General features: G+C 44.2%; 1 protein-coding gene across 1 annotated transcript; it reads right to left on the bottom strand.

Moving 5' to 3' along the window:
• Positions 1–272: 272 nt before the first annotated feature.
• Positions 273–2,075, bottom strand: LOC120998973 (interleukin-17A-like). The gene is made up of 3 exons (XM_040429849.1): positions 2,049–2,075; positions 1,252–1,448; positions 273–510 (listed from the first exon to the last, which is right to left on the bottom strand). The coding sequence occupies exons 1-3, from the start codon at positions 2,073–2,075 to the stop codon at positions 273–275; spliced, it is 462 nt and encodes a 153-aa protein (XP_040285783.1).
• Positions 2,076–25,971: the final 23,896 nt, after the last annotated feature.

The following is a 25,971-nucleotide window of genomic DNA, read 5'->3' as shown; positions in this document are numbered from 1 at the left end:
ATCTTACATTTATTATTTTATAGCATTTGAGAATAAATACATTGCATCGAACTCCTGTTACATATAAAAGTATAAATATATAAATACAAAAAATGTAAAAAATATTGACTGAGAATTTGCAATGTACATTGCTACCTAATACCCGCACTTTACCAGTGCTACTTTTGTTTGACTTCTTCATTCTTCTAAATTTTGCTCCATCCATTAAACACAATAGATAAACATCCTGGTATGGGGACTTCTCTTTATGCCGGAGCTGGATCCTCTCCTCTCTATTGCTGCTCTTGGATGACGGCTCGTACGCAGGTGCAGCCCACGGTCACAATCTTTTTCTCCAGCGTGAAGACGGGGACGCACCCCTTCATCTCACGGTGAAGGACCAGGATCTCTTGTCTGATGGGGACAGAATTTAAGTTGTTGTCCACTTTGCCCTCGGCGTCTATGCATCCGGAAAGTTCACACTTGGCCTCGGCAATAACCATAGGCTGTCGGTGAATGTTTTTGTCATAGCTGTGGACAAAAATAAAAATAATTACATAGAGATATTGATTCAACTTTGACTAAAGCTCCTATGGACAAAATCTTAACGTCAGAGTCCAATGTACCATGCGGCTCATTGGGCCCCCTGGAGAGATGGGGCCAGACCACACTGAATGGGGCCAACACATGCCAGGGCACTATCTTGGCCTGTCCCTCTCTCATGCTGTAAGGGGTAGGAGGCACCAGAGACCCCGTTTTGCTGAACCACACCTTCTATTATTATATCTATGCCCACATTGTGGCACTACCCTGATAGCTCCGCCTATCTAGCGAGCACCTCCTACTTTTTTACAGGGACTACACCCTTGGAAGGGCTTGAAAGTGTCAACCATTGCAGTAAACCCAACATTTGCTCAGGACGGTTGTCACCTCCCTTCCCCCACAAAGTATCACATAGGAAATGAGAACATGGTGTACAGTGCAAAGCATGATGGTCAATTTCTTCACATTATCCACATTGCCATGAATCCTGGAGCATGATGGGACCTGTGCAACTTCCTTCTATTACTCTATCCTATATATGCAAGTTTGCAACTATTTGCATTACTTCAGTTTAGTTTACTATTAACAAGGCAGGGGCGGGGCTTCCAGGAATTGCTCTGGGGCGGTATGAATACTAGTCACGCCCCTGCTTAGTGCAATGTTAATCCATGGTTGCTGATTTCATTCATGAATAATCAATATTTGATTATATAGGCAAATGTACATTACCTGTACTCCCATGGAGAGGTGGAGCGCTTCCTCACATCACCACTCAGGAGAAGCGAGTCCTGTCCACTCATATTTAGGCTGACTTTCACCGTAGGTGGGAATTTAGTGACAGGTGGACATCCTTTATGACGATGAAGATCCAGGCATTGGACAGACATCAAAGTGGTGACTCCAAGAAGAAGCAGCACCGCTGTGAACTGAATGTGAGAAGAAGATTAGATGACAATATAGACAATATATTTATCCCATTTACTGCCAGTGTGCGGAACATAAAAAACTCAACCACAAGACATGGAGAAAATAACAAAGATTACCGTAAAGAATAATAATTTACATACATAGATACAGACAAAAAGATAAGAGATAGATAAATAGATAATAGATAGATACATAGATACATAGATATTAGATAGATAGATAGATAAATAGAGACAATAGATTTAGTTACAAAAATTACAATTCTCTTGACAAACTAAAAATAAAAAAAATCTAATACTGTCTAAATGTATTCTAAATTATGTTGAATAATATAACATTATGAAAATGATGCATGGAATAATAGATAAAAATAAATTATATAAAGTAATAAAAAATCTGAAATCTAAGCAGTACATAATGGAAATAATACATAATAACTAAAATAAAATAAAAATATAGGAACAAAATCATAATGAAAAGTTAAAAAAAATAATATCTATTAAAATAAAGTATATAACATAAAATAAACAATAAATCCTAATAAAGTAAAGGAAGAGTTCATTGTCAGTGCTCTCTTTGGCGGTGGGTCCGCTTCTCACCTTGCAGGTTCCTGTCAGGATGTCCATGGTTCTGCTGTTGTTTGATCTCTGGCTGCTTTCTAGTCTTGAGCAGGTGAATGCTGTGATGTGCTGAGGTCTAGACCCCGGCGTTATATAGAGAGCACGCCTTCAATATCTGGTTCAGCCTGTGGTTTCAGGTTCTTGTCAAGTAGGAAAATCTTAGCTGATATCATAGAGAGCGGTAGGCTTCCTGAGCTGGAATCTGCTGATAGTTGCCCCGTCAGGGAGTCCGGGGTGAAGAATTCAGTAACAGATTTGCATATTAATAGACTCTACGTCACAGTGGAACTGGGTCGTGGTTTTCTCTAATGAGTCTTCAGATTTTTATCTCGCTTTACATCGGGTCCTTCTCTGTATCCACATTTCTGATACTACTAGCATTTGACTTTTCATTCTCTGCATTTTATCAACATATGGAAAAAATAAACAAATTCCGGATTTGAAAATTCACAGAAAGATTTGATTGCAATAAATAATCAGGTTACCAGTACAGGGATAATAAATACAGTGATGTCACAGTACAGGGATAATAAACACAGTGATGTCACAGTACAGAGATAATAAACACAGTGATGTCACAGTACAGGGATAATAAATACAGTGATGTCACAGTACAGGGATAATATAGACAGTGATGTCACAGTACAGGGAAAATAAACACAGTGATGTCACAGTACAGGGATAATACACACAGTGATGTCACAGTACAGAGATAATAAACACAGTGATGTCACAGTACAGAGATAATAAACACCGTGATGTCACAGTACAGGGATAATAATCACAGTGATGTCACAGTACAGGATAATAAACACAGTGATGTCACAGTACAGGGATAATAAACACAGTGATGTCACAGTACAGGGATAATAAACACAGTGATGTCACGGTACAGGATAATAAACACAGTGATGTCACAGTACAGGATAATAAACACAGTGATGTCACAGTACAGGGATAATAAACACAGTGATGTCACAGTACAGGGATAATAAACACAGTGATGTCACAGTACAGGGATAATAAACACAGTGATGTCACAGTACAGGGATAATAAACACAGTGATGTCACAGTACAGGGATAATAAACACAGTGATGTCACAGTACAGGGATAATAAACACAGTGATGTCACAGTACAGAGATAATAAACACAGTGATGTCACAGTACAGAGATAATAAACACAGTGATGTCACAGTACAGGGATAATAAACACAGAGATGTCACAGTACAGTGATAATAAACACAGTGATGTCACAGTACAGGGATAATAAACACAGTGATGTCACAGTACAGGAATAATAAACACAGTGATGTCACAGTACAGAGATAATAAACACAGTGATGTCACAGTACAGGGATAATAAACACAGAGATGTCACAGTACAGAGATAATAAACACAGTGATGTCACAGTACAGAGATAATAAACACAGTGATGTCACAGTACAGGGATAATAAACACAGTGATGTCAGAGTACAGAGATAATACACACAGTGATGTCACAGCACAGGGATAATAAACACAGTGATGTCACAGTACAGGGATAATAAACACAGTGATGTCACAGTACAGAGATAATAAACACAGTGATGTCACAGTACAGGGATAATAAACACAGTGATGTCACAGTACAGGGATAATAAACATAGTGATGTCACAGTACAGAAATAATTTACACTGTGATGTCACAGTACAGGGATAATAAACATAGTGATGTCACAGTACAGAAATAATTTACACTGTGATGTCACAGTACAGGGATAATAGAAACATAGAAACATAGAAACATAGAAACATAGAATGTGTCGGCAGATAAGAACCATTTGGCCCATCTAGTCTGCCCAATATACTGAATACTATGGATAGCCCCTGGCCCTATCTTATATGAAGGATAGCCTTATGCCTATCCCATGCATGCTTAAACCCCTTCACTGTATTTGCAGCTACCACTTCTGCAGGAAGGCTATTCCATGCATCCACTACTCTCTCAGTAAAGTAATACTTCCTTATATTACTTTTAAACCTTTGCCTCTCTAATTTAAAACTATGTCCTCTTGTAGCAGTTTTTCTTCTTTTAAATATTCTCTCCTCTTTTACCTTGTTGATTCCCTTTATGTATTTAAAAGTTTCTATCATATCCCCTCTGTCTCGTCTTTCTTCCAAGCTATACATATTAAGGTCCTTTAATCTTTCCTGGTAAGTTTTATCCTGCAATCCATGTACTAGTTTAGTAGCTCTTCTCTGAACTCTCTCCAAAGTATCAATATCCTTCTGGAGATATGGTCTCCAGTACTGCGCACAATACTCCAGATGAGGTCTCACTAGTGCTCTGTAGAGCGACATGAGCACCTCCCTCTTTCTACTGGTAATGCCTCTCCCTATACACCCAAGCATTCTGCTAGCATTTCCTGCTGCTCTATGACATTGTCTGCCTACCTTTAAGTCTTCTGAAATAATGATCCCTAGATCCCTTTCCTCAGATACTGAGGTTAGGACTGTATCACTGATTTTACGTCCCAGGTGCATTATCTTGCACTTATCAACAATAAATTTTAGTTGCCAGATTTTTTACCATTCCTCTAGTTTTCCTAAATCCTTTTCCATTTGGTGTATCCCTCCAGGAACATCAACCCTGTTACAAATCTTTGTGTCATCAGCAAAAAGACACACCTTACCATCGAGGCCTTCTGCAATTTCGCTGATAAAGATATTAAACAATATGAGTCCCAGAACAGATCCCTGAGGTACCCCACTGGTAACAAGACCTTGGTCTGAATATACTCCATTGACTACTACCCTCTGTTGTCTGTCCCTCAGCCACTGCCTAATCCATTCCACGATATGGGAGTCCACGCACAAAGACTGCACTTTATTGATAAGCTTTCTATGTGGGACAGTGTCAAAAGCCTTACTAAAGTCTAGATAAGCGATGTCTACTGCACCTCCGCCATCTATTATTTTAGTCACCCAATCAAAAAAGTCAATAAGATTAGTTTGACATAATCTCCCTGAAGTAAACCCATGCTGTTTTTCATAATAAACACAGTGATGTCACAGTACAGGGATAGTAAACACAGTGATGTCACAGTACAGAGATAATAAACACAGTGATGTCACAGTACAGGATAATAAACACAGTGATGTCACAGTACAGGATAATAAACACAGTGATGTCACAGTACAGAGATAATAACCACAGTGATGTCACAGCACAGGGATAATAAACACAGTGATGTCACAGTACAGGGATAATAAACACAGTGATGTCACAGTACAGGGATAATAAACACAGTGATGTCACAGTACAGGGATAATAAACACAGTGATGTCACAGTACAGGGATAATAAACACAGTGATGTCACAGTACAGGGATAATAAACACAGTGATGTCACAGTACAGGGATAATAAACACAGTGATGTCACAGTACAGAGATAATAAACACAGTGATGTCACAGTACAGGGATAATAAACACAGTGATGTCACAGTACAGGGATAATAAACACAGTGATGTCACAGCACAGGGATAATAAACACAGTGATGTCACAGTACAGGGATAATAAACACAGTGATGTCACAGTACAGGGATAATAAACACAGTGATGTCACAGTACAGGGATAATAAACACAGTGATGTCACAGTACAGGGATAATAAACACAGTGATGTCACAGTACAGGGATAATAAACACAGTGATGTCACAGTACAGGGATAATAAACACAGTGATGTCACAGTACAGGGATAATAAACACAGTGATGTCACAGTACAGGGATAATAAACACAGTGATGTCACAGTACAGGGATAATAAACACAGTGATGTCACAGTACAGGGATAGTAAACACAGTGATGTCACAGTACAGAGATAACAAACACAGTGATGTCACAGTAGAAGGATAATAAACACAGTGATGTCACAGTACAGAGATAATAAACACAGTGTTGTCACAGTACAGGGATAATAAACACAGTGATGTCACAGTACAGGGATAATAAACACAGTGATGTCACAGTACAGGGATAGTAAACACAGTGATGTCACAGTACAGAGATAATAAACACAGTGATGTCACAGTACAGGATAATAAACACAGTGATGTCACAGTACAGGGATAATAAACACAGTGATGTCACAGTACAGGGATAATAAACACAGTGATGTCACAGTACAGAGATAATAAACACAGTGATGTCACAGTACAGGGATAGTAAACACAGTGATGTCACAGTACAGAGATAATAAACACAGTGATGTCACAGTACAGGATAATAAACACAGTGATGTCACAGTACAGGGATAATAAACACAGTGATGTCACAGTACAGGGATAATAAACACAGTGATGTCACAGTACAGGGATAATAAACACAGTGATGTCACAGTACAGGGATAATAAACACAGTGATGTCACAGTACAGAGATAATAAACACAGTGATGTCACAGTACAGAGATAATAAACACAGTGATGTCACAGTACAGGGATAATAAACACAGTGATGTCACAGTACAGGGATAATAAACACAGTGATGTCACAGTACAGGGATAATAAGCACAGTGATGTCACGGTACAGGGATAATAAACACAGTGATGTCACAGTACAGGAATAATACACACAGTAATGTCACAGTACAGGGATAATAACCACAGAGATGTCAGAGTACAGGGATAATAACCACAGAGATGTCACAGTACAGAGATAATAAACACAGTGATGTCACAGTACAGATATAATAAACACAGTGATGTCACAGTACAGAGATAATAAACACAGTGATGTCACAGTACAGGATAATAAACACAGTGATGTCACATTACAGGGATAATAAACACAATGATGTCACAGTACAGGGATAATAAACACCGTGATATACAATACAATGACATAGCATTACAACAGTTAACCCTTTGTAGTAGTCCCTTTTGTAGTATTGCAAATGCTTTACTGACATTAAGAAGAGAGTTGCTTTCGCCAAGAAACCAGTGGAAATCTGTAATGTGGTCTGATGAGTCAAAATTTTAGGTTTTTGGTTCCAACCGCCATGTCTTTGTGAGACTCAAAAAAGGTGAGCGGATAGTTTCTACTCTACAATTGTAGTTCTCACCGTGAAGCATGGAGGAGGAGGTGTGTTAGTGTTGGGGGGCTTTGCACCAGTGGCGTTGCAAGGGGGGTGCGGACCGCACCGGGTGACACCATTGATGGGGGTGACACCAGCAGGGCCGGCATTTACGAACCATTTGTATTGCCGTCCTCAGGAGAGGGAAAGATGTGTCTGGGATTCGAACCCACGACCTTCTGTATCAGATGCAAAGCACTGCGATGCAGCCTCTTCCTGTGTCCCGCCCTGTATGTCCAGAAAAGCTTCTGCTGGGATTTGAACCCACAACCTTCTGTATCAGAGGCAAAGCATCTAACCACACGGCCATAAGAACAGCCTTGCTACCGACTGAAAATATATGAGACTTCTACTGTTATAGCTGTACATCTATACACATGACAGCTGCCCTAACACACCCAGCACTGCTATATCTCTATATGACAGCTGTCCCAGCACACTCAGCTCTGCTATATCTCTATAAATGATAGCTGCCCCAGCACACCCAGCTCTGCTACATATGATACACATGACAGCTGCACCAGCACACTCAGCTCTACTATATCTCTATATATGACGGCTGCTCCAGCTGTCATGTGTATTAGATGTAGCAGTGCTGGGTGTGTTTGGGCAGCTGTCATGTGTATAGATGTAGCAGAACTGGGTTTGCTGGGGCAGCTGTCATATATAGAGATATAGTAGAGCTGTGTGTGCTGGTGCAGCTGTCATGTGTATCATATGTAGCAGAGCTGGGTGTGCTGGGGCAGCTATCATTTATAGAGATATAGCAAAGCTGAGTGTGCTGGGACAGCTGTCATATAGAGATATAGCAGTGCTGGGTGTGTTAGGGCAGCTGTCATGTGTATAGATGTAGCAGAGCTGGGTTTGCTGGAGCAGCTGTCATATATAGAGATATAGTAGAGCTGAGTGTGCTGGTGCAGCTGTCATGTGTATCATATGTAGCAGAGCTGGGTGTGCTGGGGCAGCTATCATTTATAGAGATATAGCAGAGCTGAGTGTGCTGGGACAGCTGTCATATAGAGATATAGCAGTGCTGGGTGTGTTAGGGCAGCTGTCATGTGTATAGATGTAGCAGAGCTGGGTTTGCTGGAGCAGCTGTCATATATAGAGATATAGTAGAGCTGAGTGTACTGGTGCAGCTGTCATGTGTATTAGATGTAGCAGAGCTGGGTGTGTTAGGGCAGCTATCATATATAGAGATATAGCAGAGCTGAGTGTGCTGGGACAGCTGTCATATAGAGATATAGCAGTGCTGGGTGTGTTAGGGCAGCTGTCATGTGTATAGATGTAGCAGAGCTGGGTTTGCTGGGGCAGCTGTCATATATAGAGATATAGTAGAACTGTGTGTGCTGGTGCAGCTGTCATGTGTATCATATGTAGCAGAGCTGGGTGTGCTGGGGCAGCTATCATTTATAGAGATATACAGAGCTGAGTGTGCTGGGACAGCTGTCATATAGAGATATAGCAGTGCTGGGTGTGTTAGGGCAGCTGTCATGTGTATAGATGTACAGCTATAACAGTAGAAGTCTCATATATTTTCAGTCAGTAGCAAGGCTGTTCTTATGGCCGTGTGGTTAGATGCTTTGCCTCTGATACAGAAGGTCATGGGTTCGAATCCCAGCAGAAGCTTTTCTGAAATACACAAGCACAAAGGAAGAGGCTGCATTGCATCGCTGACATGGAGGTAAGTAGAAGTGTTTGTTTTATTTTTTTTAATACCCGACTGTTACTGCCATGGAGGGAGCAGGAGGCACTTGATACTGGCACATGGGGGGGGGGAGATGGCATGGCACTATGATACATGGGGGGGGAGAGGCACTTTATACTGGCACTTTTGGGGGGGATGGAATGGCACTATGATACTGGGACATGGGGGGGGAGGCACTTGATACTGGCACTTTTGGGGGGGGGAGATGGCATGGCACTATGATACTGGGACATCTGGGGGGGAGGAGAGAGGCACTTCATACTGGCACATTGGGGGGTAGATGGCACTATGATACTGGGACATGTGGGGGGGAGGAGAGAGGCACTTCATACTGGCACATTGGGGGGATGGGAGATGGCACTATGATACTGGGACATGTGGGGGGGAGGAGAGAGGCATTTGATACTGGCACATAATGGGGGGGCATCTATGGGGACACTTACTGGCACATTATTGGGGGGCATTATGGGGGACACTAGGCCGGCAGCCTATCAGAGGCCGGACACTGAGGGGCATCTACAGGGGCACTATATATGGGGCATTTTATACTGGTACATTATGGGGGGCACTAGCAGGAAGAAGGGGGAAAGGAGCACTATGGGGGAATTCACTGGGGGCACTATATAGGGGTATTTTATACTGGGACATTATGGGGGCACTATGGGGACATTAGCTCAACTGGGGGCATTACAAGGGGGTATTTTTTGCACTGTCACATTAAAAGGAGAATTATTTCTACTAGGGGGGGAGGGGGCATTATGGTGGGCTTTTTTTACTCCCACATGGTATGACCCCCTAGTAGCAGCACCAGTCTCTCCCTGCTCTGTGACCCCTCTGCCCCTTCTCCAAATCCTTATTATGGAATCTTTCTCATTAGGATAAAGCACATCAGCTCTGCCGAGCCCCCGGCCAAAGTGTTGAAGTGGCGTCTGAGACCCCCAAGGGCCAAGCCAAGTAACTAAGTTTTTATGTGAAATATGTTTGTTATACACATATAGCCTACACTGTGCCACACAATATACAGTATACCGCTACACTGTGCAACACAATATACAGTATACCGCTACACTGTGCCACACAATATACAGTATACCGCTACACTGTGCCACACATTATACAGTATACCGCTACACTGTGCCCCACAATATACAGTATACCTCTACACTGTGCCACACAGTATACAGTATACCTCTACACTGTGCCACACAATATACAGTATACCTCTACACTGTGCCACACAGTATACAGTATACCTCTACACTGTGCCACACAATATACAGTATACCTCTACACTGTGCCCCACAACATACAGTATACCTCTACACTGTGCCCCACAATATACAGTATACCGCTACACTGTGCCCCACAATATACAGTATACCGCTACACTGTGCCACACAATATACAGTATACCTATACACTGTGCCCCACAATGTACAGTATACCACTACACTGTGCCACACAATATACAGTATACCTCTACACTGTGCCCCACAATATACAGTATACCGCTACACTGTGCCCCACGATCTACAGTATACCTTTCCACTGTGCCACACAATATACAGTATACCTCTACACTGTGCCCCACAATATACAGTATATCGCTACACTGTGCCCCACAATATACAGTATACCTCTACACTGTGCCCCACAATATACAGTATACCGCTACACTGTGTAGTCTGTTCTATAAGCACCATTGTTTTGTGGCGGCGGACAGAAAATAATCTGGAAGTGCCCCTCCCGAGACCAGGCTCTGACTGCTAGGGGGGGTCTGCTGAGCTAACGGATGCCCCCTATGGCAGTAGCACCACCATAGCCCCCATATATGGCAAAAAAAATTGCTTCGGGGAGGGGGTGGGGGGGAAGGGGTGACACCATTTTCTACCGCACCGGGTGACACCAGCCCTAGCAACGCCACTGCTTTGCACACAACACTTTTGGTGAGTTTGGCTTCCTTCACACAGTGGGGTTTGTTGCCAAAAACTTCTGCGACAGAAAATCAGTTCCAGCCATTTAAATTGAGTTTGCAGAAACCCGTGTGCTCGCTGCCAAAACAATGGCAGGTACCCAAGATCTCTCTTCAAGTCCATACCCCTTCCAGTGAATCAGGTACTGCAAGGAAATACGCACCTTCCTGACATCCACTATTTTAGACACGACATACTCGACAGCATCATTAACAAGAACCCTCGGAGGCGAGGCTTTCGATGGTACTACTGGTTCAAAATATTTTTTAAGTAGAGATTTATGGAACACATTATGAATGTGGAATGACTTGGGCAGCTCCAACCTAAATGATACCGGGTTAATCACCTCCGTGATCTTATATGGTCCAATAAAACGAGGAGCAAATTTTCTAGAAGCTACCTTGAGAGATAGATTCTTGGAGGACAACCATACTTTATCCCCAACCTGAAAGTTCACTCCCCTTGAACGTCTTCTATCGGCCTTGAGTTTTTGAGAACTTTGAGCCTTTTCTAGGTTCGATTGAACCCGGGCCCAAACTGTGCACAGTTCGGAAGAGAGTTTATCAGCTTCAGGGTTAGAGGAGGAGACGGACGACCCAGAATGAAAACGGGGATGAAAACCATGGTTACAAAAGAAAGGGGAGACCCCAGCAAAAGAATTGACACAGTTATTCAAAGCAAATTCAGCCAACGGAAGGAATTTGACCCATAATTGCTGGTCATCAGCAACATACAACCTCAGGAATTGTTCCACAGACTGATTAAGGCGTTCAGTCTGCCCATTACTCTCAGGATGGAAGGCGGAAGAAAAAGACAACGAAATTTTACATCTTTGACAGAAGGCCCTCCAGAATTTGGACACAAACTGCACACCCCTGTCAGAAACAATATTTTCCGGGATGCCATGTAAACGAACAATCTCTCTCACAAAAATAGACGCCAGGGTTTTAGCATTCGGAAGTTTAGACAGGGGAATGAAATGAACCATCTTGCTAAACCTATCGACCACTACCCAAACCACAGTCTTACCCTCCGCCAGCGGTAGGTCAGTTATAAAATCCATCGAGATATGGGACCAGGGTCTACTGGGAATGGGTAGGGGTGGTAGGTTACCAGCAGGGCGAGTCCTAGGTGTCTTAGACCTGGCACAAACCTCACAGGCTGACACGTAGGACTTGACATCCCTGGTCAGAGTTAGCCACCAATAAGATCTAGAAACCAGATCCTTAGTGCCCTCAACACCCGGATGTCCACAAAAGGCAGAATCGTGACACTCACCCAACAGCTGGAGACGAAATTGTACGGGGACAAACAACTTATCTGTTGGGGTGGATGCCGGTGCCAGATGTTGTTCAGCCTTAATGCGAGCCGAGAAATCCTGGGTTAGAGCCGCTAAGAAGATGTTTGCTGGTAGGATGGATTCAGGCGGCGTCTCAGTGGGTTGAAAAGCATGGAAGCTCCGAGATAATGCGTCTGCCTTCACATTTTTACTTCCCAGCCTGAACGTAATGAAGAAATCAAAACGGGTAAACAACAGAGCCCATCGGGCTTGTCGGGGATTCAACCTCTTAGCAGACTCGAGAAACATTAGGTTTTTATGATCAGTGACAACAGTTACTCGATGCCTTGCCACCTCCAAAAAATGCCTCCACTCCTCAAATGCCCATTTAATAGCCAGCAGCTCCCTATTCCCTATGTCGTAGTTTCTCTCCGTGGGAGAGAATTTCCTAGAGAAGAAGGCACACGGTCTCAGGTTAGTGAGGCTAGCAGGACCTTGTGAAAGGACTGCTCCTGCGCCGTCCTCGGACGCATCCACCTCCACAATAAAGGGTCTCTCCTGATCAGGCTGGATCAGAATGGGAGCGCTACTAAATGCCTTTTTTAATGTTTCAAATGAGGAAATGGCCTTGGTAGACCAATTCTCCAAATCCGCCCCTTTCTTAGTAAGGTCGGTCAATGGCTTAGCAATTACAGAAAAATTCATAATAAAAAAACCGTTGTAAAGCCTTTAAGGATGAAGGCCTTACCCATTCCTTAATTGCTAAAACCTTACCAGGATCCCTAGAAACAGTATCTCCTGTACACCAAAGACACATTTCTCTTACTTAGCGGATAACTGGTTCTCCCTCAACACCTCTAATACTTGTTTGACATGAGACACATGAGATTCGAAATCAGGAGAGAATATCAAAATGTCGTCAAGATAGACAATAATAAATTTCCCTAAGAACTCCCTAAGAATATCGTTCATTAAGTTTTGGAACACAGCTGGGGCATTGCTGAGTCCAAAAGGCATCACCTGATATTCAAAGTGTCCTATCGGAGTATTGAACGCTGTCTTCCATTCATCTCCCTCCTTGATTCGGATTAGATTGTATGCCCCTTTCAGGTCAATCTTGGAAAACCAGGTTGCCCCTAAAACATGGTTAAATAAATCCGGAATCAATGGGAGAGAGTATCTATTTTGATCGCAAGGGGGGAAATGGTTTATCAACCCTATTGTGATCCTCACAGCACATATAAGAAGCCTCAACAGTGAGGCACATCGACAGGCTGACAAGGATATGTTAATGAGGGGGAGATAAGGAAGATGCTGAGTAGGAGGGTAAAGTGGACAGGGGTAAGTAGCAACCATCTGTGAAGGCATGATGGACTGCAGAGATTTAGAGAAAAATGTAGGAAAAGACACTTGAAAAGGATCTGAAAATGGGTACAAAAATTATCAGGTTATTTCTGACATTCGGGCTGCAGCTATGTGACCAGGATCTACGGTATCATCTGAGCGGTCTTGCGCTTTATCCTCTGGGACTTCGGAGTACGTGGAGGCTCAAAGGGTGAGATCTTTGGTACTTCAGGTAAGTCCGTAAGGTCCTGGTAAAGTTCCCAATTTTCAATTTCAAGTGGACCCATCTGAAGATGATCGTATACTCCAGTTAGATCGGCAAATGAGGAGACAGTGAAACGGCGCCCCTCATAAAAAAATGAAATACCGAAAGGGAAGGTCCATCGATATGGCGTCTTCTTGGCTCTGAGCCAGTCGGTCAACGGCGTCAGGTTCCTTCTTTTCTTCAGGGTAGATCGGGCCAAATCTTGATAGACTGCTATGGGAACTCCTTCATATGTTAGGTCGGTAGTTTGGTAGTTAAGGAATCTACAAATGATGTCCCTAGGCGGCTCTGATGGTTTGGGCTTGGGTCTCAAGGCCCTATGTGCCCTTTCCACTATTATATCTGTTTGCTGGTCTGGGCCCAAGATGGAGCTGCAGATCGCCGTCACCGCCGCAGGGACATCCGCTGCTTCAACAGATTCGGGTACTCCCCTGAAGCGCAGGTTGTTTCTGCGTTCCCTGTTTTCCTGATCCTCCACTGCATTATGGAGCTCGTTCAGGTAAGTGCGACATTTCTGTAAGGAGGTAGCTGTTGCTGATTGATGTTCCAGGACCGCAGTTTGGCGGGAATCCAGGGCCACAACCCTGTCTCCTATATGGTGGACATCATGGCGGAGGGCCGTTAACTCACTCAAAATTGGCTCCATAGCCTTGCTGAGGGATTGCTTCAAGAAGCGACGGGTGATCGGGAGAGCTGTCTTGCAGTGGGAATCCTCAGTATCGCTTTCTCCCTCGGACGTCTCAGTATAGCGTTCGTTCGTCCTGTGAGACGGGGCCGGCGCCATCTTAGGTTCTCTGGCCGCGACTGTGGCGGAAGCCTTTTTTATAAATTTGTCCATATCTCTGCTATTATTCGGAGGTTTGAGGACACTAGGGTTATCTCCAGCCCTAGATTGACCAATCTTGACCATTGTCACGTCTGTCTGCTAGCGTTGGCTGGTGCTCTGCAGGATTTAGTACGGAGAGCTCCTGACTATGCGGCCATCACAGTCCGGCGCTAGCTCCGCCCCCGAGAGTATCTATTTTGGACAGTGATTTTATTTAATCTCCGGTAATCAATACAAGGCCTAAGACCACCATCCTTCTTTTTAACAAAGAAAAACCCTGCTCCCATAGGAGAGACTGAAGGTCTAATATGCCCTTTAGCAAGGCTCTCCTTAATATAATCTTCCATAGCCTTGCTACGCAGTACAAAGGGTTAAGCAAAGAATGGTCAGGAGAAGCCGGGGTCAAATACCAGGAGAGCAGAGAAGTACCAGAGGAGTCCTAAGAGAGTAGTCAGGTGGGAGCCGAGGTCACAATACCAGGATGGATGCGCAGTACAGGAGGAGCAGGCAAAGGATCGTCAGGGAACGGAATCAGGTGAGTAATCAGTAGTCCAACAAATAGCCAGGAACCTAGAAATTAACAGGCAACCTGTGACTAGCAGGCTGCCTGTATTTATAGTGGGGAGTGAGGGTCATGTGACGTGGCCAGCATCACATGACCGACAGACCAACCAGTTGAGCACCGAGTGATCAGCTCGGCGTTCAAGGCAGACTTAAGAGCATGGAGCCACCCAGCAGTAAAGCCGCCCTGGAAATGAGGTCAAACACAGATCCACATTCCCAAAGCCAATACCCAGGTCTGCGGGTAATGGGGGACCGAGTGCACCTTCGGAACCCCGTTACACAATCCTATTCGGATAAATGGAACTAATTCAGTTACAGAAATTTTCTGCATCGAAATTTGTGGTATGTGAAGAAACTCTTTACAAAATTCAAGGCACACTTAACTAGCGTGGCTATCATAGTCTTCTGCAGAGATATGACGTCCCATCTGGCTTGAAGTTAGTGGGACCATCATTTGTTTCTCACCAGGTTGATGATCCCAAACACACCTCCAGGCTATGTAAGGGCTATGTAAAAGGTAGATGGTCCGAGGTCAAGTCAGTCAGTGAAGGTTCAGAATTCAGGAAACAGGCAGAAAGTCAGTCCACAGGCAGACAACAGAACATACATCTTTGTGGGATACTAGCGTGCTAGGAAACCTATTGCTGAGGCACCTACCCACAGTTGTAGATTAGGGTGTAGATTAGCGTGCGCACCCTAAGGCCACAGGAAGAGAGGCCAAGATAGCAAGTAGGTTGCAAGCTGCAAGGATACACAGAGTGAGCCTGGTGGCCAGACCTGCCGGGAAGGAAAGATTGGGAGGCAGGTTGCTGTAATTATGTCACGGAAGGTGTACAGAAAACTAGAAGACACAAAATGAAGATCCGACTGACTGGATCCAAAACTAAGGAACCAAAGGGATAGCCCTGCAACAGACCTGGCTCTCTCCCTAACTGCTCAGCCTATGCAAAAATCTCAATGGTAGATGATCGCATATCCTCGTACCTCGACTGTATAACACCTGAACACCCTATAATAGTGAGGGGACACGACCACCGGCTCCCTACACTTGATACGGAGGGAGTCAGGGCCACCTGGGATCCAGCAAACAGGGAAATACAAATGAATGAACAAAACTTATCTGTAGAAGACTCAGTAGTAGCATCCAGCATCCATACACTCCAGGAAGTTGTATAAACCGCAAAGTGAAGCAGTATGGGAAGGGATTTAAAGGGATGCAATCAGTGCAACTACATGACAGCTGAGAGAGGCTAACGAGATGAGAAAATGAAAGCAAAACAAAAGGAACCTCAAGGAGGAGGTTCTGAAGGACGTCTGTCAGAGCTTCTCAGATGTCTGGTGGTGACAGTACCCCTCCTTCTACGAGTGGACTCCGGACACTCAGAGCCCACCTTCTCAGGATGGGACCTATGGAAAGCCCTGATGAGACGAGTGGCCTTAATGTCCCTCACTGGGACCCACATCCTCTCCTCAGGACCATAACCCTCCCAATGAACGAGGTACTGGAGATAACCGCGGACAACACGAGAATCCACAATCCTAGAGACCTGAAATTCAAGATTACCATCAACCAAAATCGGAAGAGGAGGCAAAGACGAGGGTACAATGGGTTGGACATAAGGTTTTAATAAGGACTTATGAAAAACATTATGGATCTTCCAAGTCTGAGGAAGATCAAGACGGTAGGCAACAGGATTGATGACGGACAAGATTTTGTAAGGCCCAATAAACTTAGGACCCAACTTCCAGGAGGGAACCTTCAATTTGATATTCTTAGTAGACAACCACACCAGATCACCAACATTCAGGTCCGGACCAGGCACACATCTCTTATCCGCCACACGCTTATATCTCTCACTCATGCTCTTTAGATTATCCTGAATCTTTTGCCAAATCGATGACAAAGATGAGGAGAATCTGTCCTCATCAGGTAAACCAGAAGACCCCTCTCCAGAGAATGTCCCAAACTGCGGATGAAACCCATATGCACCAAAAAATGGTGACTTATCAGAGGACTCCTGACGACGGTTATTTAAAGCAAACTCAGCAAGGGACAAAAAAGAACACCAATCCTCCTGATTCTCAGCCACAAAACAGCGCAGATATGTCTCCAGATTCTGATTGACGCGCTCTGTCTGACCATTCGACTGCGGGTGGAAAGCAGAAGAGAATGACAACCGAACCCCCAGGCGAGAACAGAAAGCCTTCCAGAATCTGGAAACAAACTGCGTGCCCCTATCAGAGACTATGTCTGAAGGAATACCATGCAATTTGACAATGTGATCAATAAATGCCTGCGCCAGCGTCTTAGCATTGGGCAAGCCAGGAAAAGGAATGAAAAGCACCATTTTGCTAAAACGGTCCCCCACCATCAGAATCACAGTCTTCCCCTGGAACGAGGCAGGTCCGTAATGAAGTCCATGGACAGATGTCTCCAAGGATGGGAAGGAATGGGTAACGGAAGGAGAGGACCTGATGGCCGTGAATGAGGGACTTTGGCACGAGCGCAGGTCTCGCAGGCTGCCACAAAACCCTCAACCGACTTACGAAGCGCCGGCCACCAGAATCTCCGGAGCGATGAGATCCACTGTGGCTTTTGCCCCCGGGTGCCCAGCAAGGACAGTATCGTGGTGCTCCTTAAAAATCTTGTGTCTTAAAGCGAGAGGCACAAACAACCTCCCAGGAGGACAAAGATCAGGAGCCTCTGACTGGGCTACCTGAACCTCTGCCTCCAATTCAGGATAAAGAGCAGAGACCACCACACCTTCAGCCAAAATGGGACTCGGGTCTTCAAAATTCCCACCTCCCGGAAAACAACGTGACAGGGCATCCGCCTTCAGATTCTTAACCCCAGGGCGGAAGGTGACAACAAAATTAAACCTTGAAAAGAACAAAGACCATCTGGCCTGTCTCGGGTTCAGACGCTTGGCTGACTCCAAGTAGGCCAGATTCTTATGGTCAGTAAACACGGTAATAGGGTGTCTGGCTCCCTCTAGCCAATGGCGCCATTCCTCAAAAGCTAACTTGATGGCCAACAACTCCCTATCTCCCACATCGTAATTTCTCTCTGCGGAGGAGAGTTTCTTCAAGAAAAAGGCACACGGTCGCCATTTGGCAGGAGAGGGACCCTGAGACAAGACCGCACCCACCCCTACCTCAGAAGCATCAACCTCAACTATAAAGGGTAGAGAAATATCAGGTTGTACCAGGATGGGAGCGGAAGCAAAACTCTCCTTGATATTAGAAAAGGCCTTACGCGCCTCTACCGACCAGGAGGAAAAATCTACCCCCTTTCTAGTCATATCAGTGAGTGGTTTAACAACAGAGGAATAATTCAAAATAAACTTCCTGTAATAATTGGCAAAACCCAGAAAACGCATCAGCGCCTTCTGATTCTCAGGAAGTTCCCACTCAAGCACAGCGCGGACCTTCTCGGGGTCCATGCGAAAACCAGAAGCGGAGAGAAGAAACCCCAGAAATTGAATTTCTGGAACCGCAAACACACATTTTTCCAGTTTAGCGTACAATTTATTCTCCCGCAGGATGAGCAAGACCTGACGTAAATGTTCCTTATGAGTTTTGAAATCAGGAGAAAATATCTAAATGTCATCCAGATACACTAATACAAATTTCCCCATTAAATGATAAAAAATGCTGTTCACAAAATGCTGAAAGACGGCTGGAGCATTCATCAAACCAAAAGGCATAACCAAATTCTCAAAATGGCCCTCAGGGGTATTGAAGGCCGTCTTCCATTCGTCTCCTTCTCTGACCCTGACCAGGTTGTATGCCCCTCTTAGATCCAATTTGGAAAAAACTTTAGCCCCCACAATCTGGTTAAACAGGTCCGGGATCAGAGGAAGTGGATAAGGGTCACGAATTGTGATACTGTTCAGCTCCCTGAAATCCAGACATGGTCTTAAAGAACCATCTTTTTTCTTAACAAAGAAAAAAACAGCGGCAACAGGTGACTTCGAGGGTCGTATGTGTCCCTTTCTCAGACTCTCAGAGATATAAGCACGCATAGCGACTCTTTCAGGTTGGGAGAGATTGTATAAACGAGATTTAGGCAGCTTGGCGCCTGGGGTGAGATTAATAGGGCAATCGTACTCCCTGTGCGGGGGCAATTCCTGAACACCACTCTCAGAAAACACATCAGAAAATTCTGAGAGAAAAGATGGTACAGTCTAGTAGAAACCTCTGAAACAGATGTCGTGAGGCAATTCTCTCTGCAAAAGTCACTCCAACCATTTATTTGCCTCGCTTGCCAATCAATGGTGGGGTTATGTTTAGTGAGCCAGGGTAGCCCCAACACTAGAAGAGTAGGCAACCCGTTTAGGACGAAACATGACACATCTTCAACATGAGTATCACTCACAATCAAACGGATATTGTGAACTATGCCCTTTAACGATTTCTGAGAAAGTGGAACAGAATCAATAGCAAAAACAGGTATATCCTTTCCCAAAGTGCATACCTGGAAACCATGAGTTATAGCAAATTGATTATCAATAAGATTGACAGCTGCTCCAATATCTACAAAAATCTCACAAAAATATTCTTGCTCTCTAGCGCCACCCTGGCAGGTAGGACAAAACGGGAACTACAAGCAAACTGAAAAACCTTCAATTTCCGCATCAACCTTGCCAATAGTAACAGATGGAACATTTTTAGATGATTTTTTTCTTTTTGTTTCTTTATTACTCTCAAAAAACTGCCTGAATCTCCTAGAGGGACAAACATTTGCCAAATGATTTATACCTCCACAACAGAAACAAACCTTCCCATGAGAGCTGAATCCTCTATTGTCAGAGGCAAGCAAACCCAGCTGCATGGGCCCCTGCTCAGAAGGGATTGAGAGCGACTGAGACCCCTGTGCACTGAATGAGACCGCCGCACTGTCCTTGGACTGAGTATGACAGGAAGGAGAGATCTCTCCTCTCTCTCTAAGACGCCTGTCAATACGAACGGCCCGAGACATGGCAGAGTCCAAGGAGGTAGGTCTCTCATGAAAGGCAAATGCATCTTTCAATCCCTCTGAAAGACCATGGCAAAATTGACTTCGGAGTGCAGCATCATTCCAACCAGTATCAGCTGCCTATCTCCGAAATTCTGAGCAGTATATCTCTGCGGATTGTTTACCCTGGCATAAAAGACGTAGTCTAGACTCAGCCAGAGCAATACGATCCGGATCATCATATATCTGACCCAGGGCTAAAAAAAATTCACCGTGCCCCCACCGGCAGCGAAAAAGCCCAAGACTGAGCGTTATCCCTGAGCAGCGAGATGATGATCCCCACCCTCCGCTCCTCATCACCAAAGGAATGGGGAAGTAAGCGAAAATGGAGTTTGCAAGCCTCTCTAAAACGAACAAAATTCTCACTACCCCCGGAGAACGTATCCGGAAGCGAGATCTTAGGCTCAGAACAAACTCCATGAACGCAAGCAGAAACGGTCACCTCAAACTGAGAGACAGTTTTCCGGAGATCTTCTACCTCCAGTGAAAGACCCTGTATGCGGTCAATCAAGGTTGAAACCGGATTCATGCTTAAGACGGTTTTGGCGGTTTATAATGTCACAGAAGGTGTACAGAAAACTAGAAGACACAAAATGAAGATCCGACTGACTGGATCCAAAACTAAGGAACCAAAGGGATAGCCCTGCAAAAGACCTGGCTCTCTCCCTAACTGCTCAGCCTATGCAAAAATCTCAATGGTAGATGATCACATATCCTCGTACCTCGACTGTATAACACCTGAACACCCTATAATAGTGAGGGGACACGACCACCGGCTCCCTACACTTGATACGGAGGGAGTCAGGGCCACCTGGGATCCAGCAAACAGGGAAATACAAATGAATGAACAAAACTTATCTGTAGAAGACTCAGTAGTAGCATCCAGCATGCATACACTCCAGGAAGTTGTATAAACCGCAAAGTGAAGCAGTATGGGAAGGGATTTAAAGGGATGCAATCAGTGCAACTACATGACAGCTGAGAGAGGCTAACGAGATGAGAAAATGAAAGCAAAACAAAAGGAACCTCAAGGAGGAGGTTCTGAAGGACGTCTGTCAGAGCTTCTCAGATGTCTGGTGGTGACAAATTACACTGACCCACTGAATAAGGGCTCATGCACACAAACATATTTTTTGTCTGCATTTTTTGCAGTTCGGATGCGGAGCCATTCACTTCAACAGGGCCGCAAAAGATGCAGACAGCACACTGTATGGTGTATGCAACCATATGTCCGTTCTGTGGATCCGCAAATATATATATGACAAGTCCTATTGTTGGCCACATAATGAACAAGGATAGGACTGTTCTATTATGGGCTAGACGGAAAATGCGCAAAGCACACGGCCAGTATCCATGTTTTCTGGATCTGCAATTTGCAGACCGCAAAACAGGCAACGGTCGTGTGCATGAGCCCTAAAGGAAATGTTCATTTTTGCTGTTGTAAATGCTAAACCCATAGAACAAAAGCAGAATTGTATTTTTTCTAATTCCACCCCAATAATAATTTTTTCCCGCTTAAATTCAGTACATTGTATGGAATATTAAATAACATAATACCTTTATTCTCTGGTTCACTACAATTAAAAATATTATTTTTTTTGCATCACCACCTCCCATAACCTTTTTAATTTTCTTTCTACAGAGCTATGTGAGGACTTGATTTTTGCAGGACAACTACTAGTTTTCATTGGAATCAATTTCGGTAAAATAACTCTTTTTAATCTTTTTATTTCATTTTTAGTGTCTGATAAGCAACAAAACAGCAATTCTGGCTTTTGTTTTTTAAAAGCATTCACTGTAAGTTACAAATTATGTGAAAATTGTGTACAGCAGGTCATTGTGGATGCATATATAATAATGAACACATATACAGTAGTTACATAAACATATACATAGCGACATGTACATACAAACGTCCCTCTCGTTACCTTCCTTCTTGGCTTGACATGTCCCAAGAGGTATGGTGGGAGATGACCATCCTTCAATAAAAAACACTATTTGAAAATACTTTGTCGGGAGATGCTTATGCTGTATGTGTCTATAGGAGATCACCCAGAACTTCTCCTGTGGATTGTATTTTGTGATATTGTCCTTAACTTGCATTGTGAGGAAATTTGCCGAAAGATAATGTTGGATATATGTTGTTCTGCCCCAGTCTTAGTATTTCTGAAGTGTTTAGTGTGATTATAGCACCATCTAGCGCTGTTAAGTTGTATTACACTTTGTTTTTCCTGCTACGAATACTACTGCATTGTGGGTCGTGCACTGCATTGTGGGAGTGCAAAGCATTCTGGGAAAGAGAAGTCTCCAGTCTCCAGGACACAGTACAGAGCTGTCTTATGTATGTCTCCTTCTCAAACTCCACCATCCTTGTAAAATCATATCTGGTGAGAGATCTACCTTTGTTTCAGGGACATCATGTTCATTTAGTTGTAATTGTTACTCAGTGAGTTGTTACTACTGTTAGCTAGACATGCAATCCTATGTATAGGCAGCCATTTTACTATGTGCTTTCACTGTCAATGCAAATATTATAGTACATCCTATACATGCTTATTACTTATACATGTTATTTGTATTCTTGTCGTTTTACCAAACAATCCTGTTTTACCAATCAATCAATCAATCAATCGTATATAATCAATCAAGCACATATATACGACCTGTTGATCAATAAACAAGTTAGACTACAAAGAACAGTCCTCTTCTTGGAATACAGGAATGGTTTATGCTGAATGTCAGACTGCACACTCTGTGAACATGTATGAAGACAGAACAGTAAAATAGATGCTAGTCAACAGAGATAGTGGATCTGACTATATGGAGCCACCATCACACACGCGGTCCTGCGTACAAGGTTGCAGCGGCTGCCATACAGTCACAAGAAGTGAGAGTGCAGCTCCCAGCATGTACTTCATGATCCAGACCGCGCTGAAGTCCGTTTCTACATAGACTCTACACAGAAACATTGAGCAGCCTGCAAACAGGCACACAATTTCCACTAGCCAGGCATCATCATTCAGGACCAGGTCACAGGCAAGCTGCTCTAGCAAGTCCTCAATAAAAAGAAATCGCTGCTCTCGCCCGTGCAGAAGCTGAGGCAGCAAAAGTAAGGTCATCCTTCACCACAAAAGAGATGCAACTAAAGCTAAGGCAAGCAGATCAAGAAACAAAGAGAGCCTGCCTGAAAGTGTCAATGGAAAAGGAGAGAGAACGCCTGGAAGCGTCACTGGAAGAAGAAAGAGTACGCTGCAAAGCGTCAATGGAAAAGGAGAGAGTACACCTACAAGTGTCACTGGAAAAACTTGCCACAGCGAAAGAAGCGACAGCTGCAGTAGCCAAAGCACAGTTTCTAGAAGCCTTGGAGTTCCCCGAATCTGAGAAACACAGTCAAGTACTTGGGCCAGACCTAGATGAACAAGATCCAACACAGCATGTCTCAGAATACGTTCATCAGCATCCCAAGACAGATGACGACTATGATCCAGCTTATACAGAGTGCCAAAGATCCTACCTTGAATTGCAGAACCTCGAGCAGAATGGTATGTGACAAAACGATGCTGACCACAGCTACCGCCATACAGAATGAAAGCTACAACCTTCACTTCGACTTAAAGGGACAACCTTCGCATCAGAATAATATCATACAGACTTCCCTAATCCTGAAACCCCTAAAAGGTAGGGTGATACACCACACGTGCAGCATAACAACAGCACACCGGGTAGTATTGGCGCTATCCAGGCTGCCATAGACTTCACAAAGTTCTTTGCTAAATGGCAGCTGGTTACCAAAGGACTTTAAAGTTCACCGATCGCCCCAAGAACTACAGGGCATGGCAAGCCTCCTTCCAGAACGCTATAAGGGACCTAGATCTTTCTGGTAGTGAGGAGTTAGATCTGTTGGTAAAGTGGCTTGGAAGCAAGTCTGCTGAACACGCCAAAAGAATCAGAGACATTAACATAAGTTATATGGGCAAAGGGCTAAAGATCGTGTGGGAAAGACTTGATGATTGTTATGGGTCAATAGAAGCTATAGAAAAGAGAATTGATAATTTTCCCAGAATAGTGGGTAGGGGTTACCGGAAGCCCAGAGAACTCAGTGACTTGTTGATAGAGGTACAGGTTGCTCAGGCAGAAGGAGATCTGCTGGGGGTACCATTCCTGGACACCGCCAGAGGTGTCAATCCGATTGTCCAAAAACTCTCTTATAATCTACAGGAGAAGTGAATATCGCATGGTTCTCATTATAAACAGGTTCATAATGTACCATTCCCCGCCCTTCGTGGTGTTTGTAGACTTTGTTACTCAACAGGCGAGGATTAGAAATGATCCCAGTTTTGACTTTACATTGTCATGTCACACTACCCCTGGTGTCTAACCTCCTAAAACACCAATGGCAGTCCACAAAATTAATGTTGCCTCCACAGGTTCTCCTTATAGGCCGTTTAAGTCTTCTCAAGAAGAGAACATACCTAAAGATCTTACCAAACAATGACCCCTGCACAAGAAACCACATCCTCTACTAAAATGCAGAGCCTTCAGCGAGAAGTCTTTAGAGGACCACAAAGAATTCCTCAAAGAATACAACATCTGCTTCAAGTGCTGCACTACAACATCGCACTTCACCAGGAACTGTAAGGTCAGTGTGACATGCACAGAATGCGGTAGCACAGAACACAACACGGCTTTACACCCTGGACCACCCTCTCAGGTATCATCCCAAGCAGAGGAGCAAAGCTGATAGACACCGACATAGATACCCAAGTAGTCACTTCTTAGTGTACAGAGATCTGTAAAGGACTCTCAGGAGGGAAGTCCTGCTCAAAAATCTGCCTTTTCAGAGTTTATCCGGTGGGCCACCGTGACAAGGCACTTAAGGTATATGCAATCTTAGATTATCAAAGCAACTGGTCTTTAGCTAAATCCACCTTCTTCGACACCTTTAACATCGTAGGGCCTGGTTCTCCCTACTCCTTAAGGACATGTGCTGTACCGTTGAGACCGCGGGGAGGAAGGCAACTGGGTACAAGGTAGAGTCCATAGATGGTCATACCTGCTTGTCCCTGCCAACCATACTGGAGTTCAATCACAATCCTGACAACCGGTCTGAGATACCTACACCAGAGGTGGCAGCAGACCACCCCCACTTGAGGCGTATAGCTCACCAGAACTGTACCAAGAAGCCCCGATAGTCTTACTGCTTGGAAGAGACATAATACGAGTTCATAAGGCTAGAGGACAGATTAATGGTCCCCAAAATGCTCCATACGCTCAGAGACTTGACCTTGGATGGGTCATCATAGGAGACAACTGTCTAGGAGGAGCACACAAGCTGACCTCAGTCAACAGTTTGCTCACCAACACACTTGAAAATGGACTTCATTCCCTATTCCTGCCATATCAGAGCAGTTTCCTGATAAATGAATTGCCACACAGAGCTCCTGTGCCTTGTCTTTTCGTGGATCCCTCCTGTGAAGACCAAGCCTGCGATGATGAGCAAGATCACTTAGGGTGCACAGTCTTCCACAGGACAAAAGAAGACAACAGGGTCGCAATGTCCATAGAAGACAGGCTGTTCTTGGATTCATCTCCATCAAGCACAAACTTCAGAGGACACCGGAGACGAAAGAACATTTCTTTACCTTCATGGAAAGAATATTCAAGAATAACCACGCAGAAATGGCACCCGCGCTCCAAGACTCTGAGGAGTGTTGGTACCTACCCATATTCAGCGTGTATCATCCTAAAAAACCAGGGCAGATATGAGTAGTATTTGACTCGAGCACCAGGTGCGAAGGCGTC

Source organism: Bufo bufo, chromosome 4 (genome assembly GCF_905171765.1).
Source record: "Bufo bufo chromosome 4, aBufBuf1.1, whole genome shotgun sequence".
In the NCBI taxonomy this organism is placed as follows: Eukaryota; Metazoa; Chordata; class Amphibia; order Anura; family Bufonidae; genus Bufo; species Bufo bufo.
This window is presented reverse-complemented; position numbering and strand designations above follow the sequence as displayed.

Bases quoted from the DNA above. Each gene is read 5' to 3' on its own strand.
- LOC120998973 (XM_040429849.1), bottom strand. From the start codon at position 2,075: ATGGACATCCTGACAGGAACCTGCAAG. The intron at 1,449-2,048 runs GTGAGAAGCGGA...TCTCACATTCAG, and splicing joins TCCTGACAGGAACCTGCAAG to TTCACAGCGGTGCTGCTTCT. The intron at 511-1,251 runs GTAATGTACATT...TTTTGTCCACAG, and splicing joins ACCTCTCCATGGGAGTACAG to CTATGACAAAAACATTCACC.